The following is a 10,793-nucleotide window of genomic DNA, read 5'->3' on the forward strand; positions in this document are numbered from 1 at the left end:
AAATTGTAATAATATTTCACAATTTTACTGATACTGTATTTTTGATCGAGCTAAAGAGACTTCTAGAGTGGCTTATTTTTAATAAAACAGCAACAGTAATATATGCCACTAATATTAAATAAATAGTCAAATGTAGTAATACTAATAATAATTAGAATAACAATTCTTCTTAGTAATATTTTAAGTATTGAATTATTTTTTTGCGTGTGTTTATATTTTAATATTAGTGGTAGTAGTAGTATTAATATGGTATTTTTGGTTGGCAAGCAATGTAGCAGCTTAATAAATAAAAAAAATATTATATACATTATATAATATTCTGTACTGAATTTATTTTTAATATAAAATTGGCATCATTTATATATATGTATATGTATTTAATAATAATGTTTTATATATAACACAAATATCGTAATAAATCCACTTCCCATTTGAGTTATATGGACAAAACCAAATAAAGTGACACAATTTTCTCTTTCTAGGTCTTTCTAGGTCAAAACTCCTCCGTTTCCTTTGCATCCTACACGTGGACCACAATGCATTTCGCTCGTTTGAAGTGTTGAAATATCCTCAGCGGGATTGAGATGCGGCTTTTGCGCCAGAATAGTCTGCTTTTACCATGTGATATTGTCATTATTTAAAGTATCCAGCTGCGGTGGGTTGAAACGTGTCGTCTTTTGTCACTACGTGCCGTTGAAGTTTGCAAAAGCCAAAAAAATAAGTGTCAAACAAAAGAAAAAAGACACTTCAAGTAAGAACAGTAAGCAGTGGAAGACACTGTGAAGAAATTACTTCAGTGGCCCTTTGTGTTTTCAAACACATGCTTAAAGCTGAAGCACAGACAAATACGCCATGGTTTCTTCTACTTTGCTTTCAGTTCTTGTTCCTAAAACTTTATAAAGACAGAAACATTAACTTCAGGGTTTTTGTGTTCGTGCAGGAGGAGGAATTGTGCACATTTGTATCTCTTTTTTTGAGATGGAGCTCTGGAATTCTTCCTGAAAAGTTGTTCCGTCTCTTGTGTGTCTCAGTTCAGGTCCCGGGTCCGGCTCCCAATCTGCAGGTGGTCTCTGTCGGCACTTCTTCAGTCAGTCTGAGCTGGGAGAGACCCGTCACTGGAAACGGAGACATCCAGACCTTCAAACTCTTCTACGGTGAGAAGGGACAAGACTTAGAGCAGGTAAGCATGGATGAAAGCTGGAAATCAAGCTGGAAAAGATGAAGAACACCGAAAGCTTCATTATTATATGATAGTATGTGCATTTGATTTCTTTATTTATTACTATGTACCATTCAATTATTCGGATAGATATCTGGCTGTACCATGATTCTTTAATTTTTACATTTACTATAGTAAAACCATTTTTTTACATGTATTTTGTGCATGTGGTCATACCCTGTTTTGGGCATCCGTTTTTTGGACATTTACTTTTACTTTTTCAATAGTTTTTTTTCCTAATATAATTTTACACATTTACTTTTGTAATACCATGTTTTTTTTTCCCAATATAACTTTACACATTTTCTTTTGTAATGTCATGTTTTTTTCCAATATAATTTTTCATGTTTTCATTTGTAATATTATGTTTTTTTTCCCAATAAAATTTTACACATTTACTTTTATAATACCATGTTTTTTTCCAATATAAATTTAAATTTTTTCTTTTGTAATGTTTTTTTTAATCTTTTTTCCAATATAATTGTACATGTTTTCATTTGTAATATTATGTTTTTTCCAATATAATTTTACACATTTACTTTTTTAATACCATGTTTTTTTCCAATATAAATTTACATTTTTTCTTTTGTAATATGTTTTTTTAATCTTTTTTTCCAATATAATTTTACACATTTACTTTTGTAATACCATGTTTTTTTTACAATTTAATTTTATGTTTTTATTTGTAATTTTATGTTTTTTTTTTAAATATAATTTTACACATTTACTTTTGTAATACCATGTTTTTTTTTACAATTTAATTTTATGTTTTTATTTGTAATTTTATGGTTTTTTTTTCAATATAATTTTACACATTTACTTTTGTAATACCATGTTTTTTTTTACAATTTAATTTTATGTTTTTATTTGTAATTTTATGTTTTTTTTTCCAATATAATTTTACACATTTACTTTTGTAATACCATGTTTTTTTTTTTATTTAATTTTACGTTTTCATTTGTAATTTTATGTTTTTTTTTTCAATATAATTTTACACATTTACTTTTGTAATACCATGGGGTTTTTTTTCAACATAAATTTACATTTTCATTTGTAATACCATGGGTTTTTTTCCAACATAATTTTACGTTTTCATTTGTAATTTTATGGGGGTTTTTTCCAATATAATTTTACACATTTACTTTTGTAATACCATGTTTTTTTTTTCCAATATAGTTTTACTAATTTACTTTTGTAGTACTATTTTTTTTTTTTCAATATAATTTTACACATTTACTTTTGTAATGCCATGTTTTTTTTTCCAATATAATTTAACGTTCATTTTTGTAATTTCATGTTTGTTTGTTTTTGCAATAAAAATTTTAACATCATTTTTGTTTGTTTATTTTAAATAGAATTTTACACATTTATTTTTGCAGTACTGTGGGTTTTTTGTGTAATTTTAAATGTTAGTTTTGTTGTATCATGCTTTTTCGTTTGTTTGTTTGTTTGCTTGTTTTTTACATTTGTAATACTATTTTTTTAAACATATATTACCATGTTTTTTTTTGCCATTCGTTTTTGGGATGTTAACTCTAGTAAACTTGTGCTTTGCCATTTTATTTTTACTATGGTAATACCATATTTTTTGGCACACTTGTTTGGACGTGTACATGTTGTTTTGTTTTTGTACCTCATATTATAACACTGGATTACTATAAATATGCCATTAAATATGCATATGGTAATCATTCAGTAGCGTATTATATCAAAGAACCCAGGTGTCACCTAGCGTGATAGCAACGTTTTGTAAAAGCGGTGTGAAATACACTGGTATTTTAGACATGTAAAGATGTTAGACAACCAGATCAAGGGTCAGTTACATAGTCTGAAAGAAACAGTAGCAGAAAAGGCCCATTTTATTTAGTCAGAGAGAGGGTGGAAAGTGGTTACAAGAGATTGATGCAAAAAGCAAAGATGCAAACAGTACTATTTTGGCACCTTTAAGAATTGATGTTTGTGTTTTTTCTGCAGGACATGGACGTCACAGGTCTGTCCTACACCATGACGAGCCTTAAGAAGTTTACGGAGTACAGTTTCAGGGTTGTGGCGTACAACAAACACGGACCCGGCGTCTCCACTGAGGATGTTGTGGTCCGAACGCTGTCTGACGGTGAGCTTCATGAAGTCTGACGTTTAGACGTGTTACTTTGAACCTCCAGACTTCATTTTCCTTAGCTGCCTGTTTGATTTTCTGTGTCTGCCTTGACTTGGACTTCAAATAGCACTTAAAAGTGCTTCCGTTTAGATGAAGATTTGACATTCACACAGATTTGTCGGTGAATTAATCTTAGTATTCATGAGCGTGTTTTTGTGTCAGTGTTGTCACAAGAGTTGTGTAAGTGACATGCTAACATGATCGCTTTAGTTCAGGCTTCAAGCAAAACAATTAGCTTACAGGAAGTCAGATGTTTTTTTATTGGTTCAGTAAAGCTGTTGGGTTTTATGGCTTTCTTGACTGTGAAATGACACAGACAACAAATGCTTTCTCAGCTAGATATGCACAATATACTGAATATAGTTAGTTTGAAGCTTGAAAATTGTTTATTTATCTTAATTGGTTTATTTAGATTTTTTATTTACATAATATTTATGTTTATTTTTTTGATAAACATATACAATAATTATTAGATTGTTTTCTTAATTATTATTATAAAAATTATTTTTATGGTTTCATTGTTTACAAACCACCATTTTTATTTTAAATTAAAAAAACATAATTTATTATATTGTCTTTTATATAAATAACATTTTATTTATTTAAATAAAAATATTTGTATTCAAATAATTTTGTTTAGTTATATTATACTCTGATATGCATAAAAACTTAAACAAAAAATGAGTAAATATATATTTTAGTCTTAAAATATAATTTTAAAAGTCTTTTTTGGACTTGTGGTATTGGATTATGAACATATTGGTAATTTATTGCTATGTCAACATTATTTATTCATTTAAAATTTGAAAACAATTTTTTATAAATGAAAAATAAAATAGTCTCTAAAAAAAGTATTTATTGTATTTTTTTAATGTTTTTATTCAAATAATTTTATTTAGTATAACGATATACTCAGATATTCATAAAAACCTAAACTTAGCGTATTGGTTATTTATTTATTTATTTAAAAATTGATAACATAATTTTTTATAAATTAAAAACAAAAATAGTCTTAAAATTATTTATAGTATTTTATTTATATTAATATATTTTTATGCAAATAATTTTTTTTAGTTATGTTATACTCTGATATACATAAAAACTTAACATTGGTTATTTATTTATTTAAAAAATATATATAAATAAATAAAAAAAAAATATATATATATATATATATATATATAGAAAAATATATATATAGAAAAAATATTTATTAAAAATCATTTATAGTATTCATTAAAAAATATTTCTTTTCAAATAAATTTTTTGTTTTTATACTCTGATATACATAACTTTATATATATGTGACCCTGGACCACAAAACCAGTCTTAAGTCGCTGGGGTATATTTGTAGCAATAGCCAAAAATACATAGTATGGGTCAAAATTATTGATTTTTCTTTTATGCCAAAAATCATTAGGAAATTAAGTAAAGATCATGTTCCATGAAGATTTTTTGTAAAATTCCTACTGTAAACCTATCAAAATGTAATTTTTGATTAGTAATATGCATTGTTAAGAACTTAATTTGGACAACTTTAAAGGTGATTTTCTCAGTATTTAGATTTTTTTGCACCCTCAGATTCCAGATTTTCAAATAGTTGTATCTCAGCCAAATATTGTCCAATCCTAACAAACCATACATCAATAGAAAGCTTCTTTATTGAGCTTTCATAAGATGTATACATCTCAGTTTTGTAAAATTTAACCTTATGACTGGTTTTGTGGTCCAGGGTCATATATATATATATATATATATATATATATATATATATGTATGTGTGTGTGTGTGTGTGTGTTTGTATAATTTATAAACAAAAATATTTATTTTTAAATAAATATTTTTATATAAATAAATAACATATTATTTAAATAAATAATTTTACTTCTATAAAAGAAAACTATTTATTTTAAATTTATAACAAATTAAGTTTTAAAATTTAAAATAAATAAACAAAAGTAAACAAATCATGTTTACATAACAATAAATTACCAATTTGTTGATATATTTATAATTAATCCAATACAGAAAAAAAATTACTAAAAAAAATACATATATTTTTTGGTTAGGTTCTTATGGATATTACACTTTTATATAACTACATAAAATGATTATAATTTTATTTATATAAAACAGTATAATAAGTGATATATATATAATCAGTTTGATAAAGAACTAACTTCATAAACATTAAAAAATCAGTTAGAACAAATAAGAAAGTAGCTTTTAATGCAAAATGAGGGCAACATAATTACGCTTCCTGACTTTGTGATTAGCCTCAGGAGTGTAACTATGATGCTTTAAAATACTGTGTATGTAGGGAGCTCACCAGATTTGGACTCTCTCTCATCTTCTGGTCTCTGTGGAACGTGAGTGAGACGTCCTGTCACAGAAAGACCTCCGGGAAGACGGCGAGCGCGTGACAGGTGGCGTTGTAATCGTACACGCTCGCTCTGCGACGGAGCCATTTGGGCCGTGACAGAAAGCGCACAAGTGTAAATAATATAATGAAGTGTTGTATTAAAGTGAGCCGTTAACGTTGGCACATGAACAACGGCTGCTACCGTCTCCGCCGCGAGCGGAATCCTCCTCATTTGAAGAACAAAAGACAGAAAAAATAAATAAAAAATGACACCCACGGCCGCATACAAAAATAAACATCCGTCAGTGAGTCTTTGAATGTGGGTTTTGGTGGATAAAGTAATTATTGGAGAGGAGTTATCAGCGCGGGGTCTACCGGGGACATAGCGCTGGGCTTTCTGTGGTCTATAATAATAAATTAAATCTATTGTGTGTTTCAGTGCCGAGCGCCCCTCCGCAGAACCTCACTCTGGAGGTCCTGAACTCCACGGTAAGATCCTGTTTTATTAGTTTGCTGCTCTGCTGATGAATGTTTTTATTGCTTATTAGTAGTAGTATTATGTTGAAAACAGCTGAGTTGAATTGTTTTCAGGTTTCTTTGATGAATAGGAAGTTCAGAAAAACAGCGTTTATCTGAAATAGAAATTATTTGTCACATTGTAAATGTCTTTATCATCACTTTCGATCAATTTAAAGCATCCCTGCTAAATAAAAACTATGTTGTTTATTTACTTGATGCTGCGCATGCCATGGAGGACAAGAAACGACTTAAGTATAAATAAATAAATGCATAAATAAATAAAAGAATAAATGTAGAAAATACATGAATAAATTAATTAATTAAAATAATGTAGAAATAAATAATGAATTAAATGCTGAAATAAATAAATGCAGATATGCATAGATACATTTTCTAAATGTAATTTTTAATTGTGCTATTTGTGTTATACGAAATTTATTTCTACATTTATTTATTTATGTATTTATTTATTTATAGTCATTTCTTGTCCTTCATAGAATGCAAGCTGAATAAAATAAATAAATAAATAAATAGAATATAATGAGACTCATTCTAAATTTGAAATAAATAAAAATTAAAATATTGTGGAAAAATCATAATTTTAGGCTTTATTTTTATTGATATACCATCTAGCCTAAATTATCTTAAAAAGACCTTCTAGCCTAAGAAATCCGTTAATATATAAAAAAAGAAATAAAAAAAATCCTACAAATTGTTTCTTTTTAAAAAAAAAATGTCTATTTTTTAGATCTATTATTGTCATGATTGTTAAGAATATTTTAGCCCCTATTTATTAATTACTGTAACGCAAAAATAAATTATAAAAAACTAAATTGCAAAATTAAAAAGTGCATTTTTTTTGCTATTATGACATTGTGGGGGGTTTTTTTTCAAAATATTGTTCTTCTGATATATGTATAGTTCATCCAGATGTGAAAGGTCTCTGATAAAATTTTCCAATTTATTGCTATATTAACATATTTCAGTTTTAATATTTATTTATTTGTTTGTTTATTTGTGTGATACTCTAATATAAATATAGCTTAAAACAGGCTTGTTTTATTTTTAAATATTTAAAAATATTAAATGTTTAAAATATATATGTATATTTTATAAAAAAGACTTTTCGCAGTTGGATGAATTATACGTATATCAATATAACAATATTTTGCATTTGCCTTTTTTCCAATTTATCGTACTTCGATAAATGCATTTTAACCATATAATAATTACATAAAAGCATAATGCCATGTTATAAATAAATCAACGTATTGGTATGTTTTCTTACTCTTTTCATTCCAATATATTACTGTTTTTTTTATTATTAATAAATTAATGTATTTCTTTATGTATGTGATACTCTAATTTGAATAAAAATAAATATGGCTTAAAACATCTGTTTTTCATATTTATATTTATAAAATATTTAAAAATTTGAAATATTAAATGTTTAAAATATATTTATTTAAATAGAGACCTTTCAGAGACTTTGAATTATACAAATATCAGAATAACAATAAATTTTCTTGACCTTTGTATTTCAAATGTATCGCTGTGTTCGATAAATGCATATTAACCATATTTTAACTACTGTGAAACAAAAACGCACAATGTGACAATGGCAAAAACAAGTTTACTTTTTAATTTTATTTAGTATTGTATAATTTCTTTTTGCTTTACAGTAATCAATGTATGGGTAAAAATATGCTTAACTGTCATGACAATAATAGCCCTAAACAAAATTAATTAGTTTCTTTATTATATAAATTATGACATTTATTTATAAATGCCTATTTTTTAAGCTTTTTTGTATATATTAACTTGATAACTCAGGCTGGAAGCTCTTTTGAGATCATTTACATTAGGCTAGATGGCAGATTAATAACAAATTATGTTATGAAATTGCGATTATTTTAACGATATTCTTATTATATTATATATATATTCTTTATAATCAAATGCTGTTCTTCTGAACTTTCTATTCATCAAAGAAACCTAAAAAAATTCTACTCCGCTGTTTTCAACATAATAATAATATTAATAAATGTTTTTTGAGCAGCAAATCAGAATATTAGGATGATTTCTGAAGGATCATGTGACACTGAAGACTGGAGTAATGATGCTGAAAATTCAGCTTTGATCACCGAAATAAATTACATTTTTAAATATATCCAAATAGAAACCAGTTATTTTAAATAGTAAAAATATTTCAAGATTTTACTGTTTTTGCTGTACTTTGAATCAAATAAATGCAGGCTTGGTGAGCAGAAGCAGATTAAAAACCTTACTGTTCATTGTCATAAACAGTAATATACTGCAGCAAGCCAAAAATCGTATTGCTCCTCAATTTTTTGTTCTTATGCAAATGTAATATCTTAATTATTTTAATATCAGGGTGAAATATGACTCTGACATGTTCTTGACACTTCTTGCGAGGTTCATCCAATTATGATATTTTGGCTGAAAGAGCCTGTGTAAGTTACTTTAAAGCTGTTAAAATGAATGATTACATATTAGCCGCTACCCAAAAGAGAAGCTCATAATTAATCATCAGAACCGGGCAAATGCAGAGGGTTTGTTTCCTTTCATGTTTCCCACCGTCAGGACTGTAATTTAGATGAGGCATCTGGCAGTCAGAACTGATCCTGGATCATCTCCGGTTTCATAAGGCGTACTTGGTTTTTTCTTCATTCATTATTGCGTAGCCTGAAGGCTTTGCTCCTCTCAGCTGTCTTTCTGAAATGAACTCATGACACATGACAGCATTCGCTCTGACAGTTTTCTGGCTGACGCAGTGGTTTCAGGTGCACCTGAAGAACTTCAGACCTCTAGACGTTTATATAATGCGCTCCGCAGCTCAATTAAAATCCACTAACTTTTAAAACTCGACTGGCGTTGAAATGGCTTCGCTCCATCTCTAAGCTCACCGCGTGTCCTGTTTTATGCCCCAGAGCATCATGGTCCGATGGCAGCCGCCTCCCCCTGGTACCCTGAACGGAGAGCTGACGGGGTATAAATTACGCTACCGGAAAGGACTCAGGAGGGCGGACGCAATTGAGATCTCAACCACACAGCTCTTTCAGCTCATTGACGGTACCACAAACCCCCATCCCTACAGAACACTGCTTTACTTTTATTCATATACTAGTTTTTATTCACATTCAAATTTAGCTTTAGCAGTCTTAGTATTTAGTACTTGTATTTAATATTATTCGCCAATGCAACATTTCCAGTTTTCGTTTAAAATGTTTACATGTAGATATTTGTATTTTATTTAAGCTTTTATTACTTTGTGTGCGTGTGTATATTAGGGGTGTGCAAAGCAGCCGGTATTTGTATCTGTATTTGTATTTGTTGAGGGTTTTTTTATGCGTTACACTTATAATTTACGTTATAGTGTAAGTATTCTTTAATAATATCCATTATAATAATTATGTATATGCAATATTGGTTGATGTTTTTGAACATGTTACAAGGAACGCCATTGAAAAGAAAATAACATAACAGCCATTACCTCATCCAACTAATAAAATACCATTGTGAACATTATGAACCCCACCACCACCCATCCTTGTTGGAGGACGCTGAACAGACAGAATAAAAACAAATAATACTTCAAAGAACTGTTCTTCTTCTGAATGAACTTCTTTCCTGTGGCGTCTGCCGTTGCTAAGCAACCTTGACCTGATCTCTCAATGAAGACTCGGAAGCTTCAGCAAAGCATAAATGTGACCCTGGACTGGTCATAAGGTTAAATTTTTACAAAACTGAGATGTATACATCATATGAAAGCTCAATAAATAAGCTTTCTATTGATGTATGGTTTGTTAGAATAGGACAATATTTGTCCGAGATACATCTATTTGAAAATCTGGAATCTGAAGGTGCAAAAAAATCTAAACACTGAGAAAATCACCTTTAAAGTTGTCCAAATTAAGTTCTTAACAATGCATATTACTAATCAAAAATTACATTTTGATATATTTATAGTAGGACTTTTACAAAAAATCTTCATGGAACATGATCTGTACTTAATTTTCTAACGATTTTTGGCATAAAAGAAAAATCAATAATTTTGACCCATGCAATGTATTTTTGGCTATTGCTACAAATATACCCCAGCGACTTAAGACTGGTTTTGTGGTCCAGGGTCACAAATGGATTTCCAGCATTAAAAATCGCTTGCAGTAGCTCTGCTATTAAATTTATTTTAAAATGTTTATTCCTGTTTATTCCCACATATATTTTATTTCATTTCAACTTTTTAAATGTATTCATTTGCATGTGCTTTTGTAATTGTTTTATTATTATTATTATTATTTCTGTTTTTTTCTTTTTAATCTTAAAGGTTGAATAGATTTTTGTACCTTAACTGGGTTCTGGATGCAGTTTATAGCTTTTGGGAAGCAGAGTTTGATCGGGAGATTATTCCATTAGGGGCCGTTCACATGCGCACTCAAGTTCGTTGTTTAACATGTAGACGCGCGGTATGCGCGCTCATAATGGAAGCGACGCGGACACTATGAAGCGTCGCT

General features: G+C 28.5%; 1 protein-coding gene across 1 annotated transcript in view; it reads left to right on the plus strand.

Moving 5' to 3' along the window:
- Positions 1 to 10,761, plus strand: part of LOC141301290 (neogenin-like) — a 47,297-nt gene extending 36,536 nt beyond the window's left edge. The window contains exons 7-11 of the mRNA XM_073831543.1: positions 1,032 to 1,180; positions 3,194 to 3,332; positions 6,179 to 6,228; positions 9,210 to 9,351; positions 10,739 to 10,761. Coding sequence (XP_073687644.1) covers positions 1,032 to 1,180; positions 3,194 to 3,332; positions 6,179 to 6,228; positions 9,210 to 9,351; positions 10,739 to 10,761 — 503 coding nt within the window. The remainder of the gene's footprint in view (positions 1 to 1,031; positions 1,181 to 3,193; positions 3,333 to 6,178; positions 6,229 to 9,209; positions 9,352 to 10,738) is intronic.
- The last annotated feature ends 32 nt before the right edge of the window (positions 10,762 to 10,793 follow it).

Source organism: Garra rufa, chromosome 25 (assembly GCF_049309525.1).
Source record: "Garra rufa chromosome 25, GarRuf1.0, whole genome shotgun sequence".
In the NCBI taxonomy this organism is placed as follows: domain Eukaryota; kingdom Metazoa; phylum Chordata; class Actinopteri; order Cypriniformes; family Cyprinidae; genus Garra; species Garra rufa.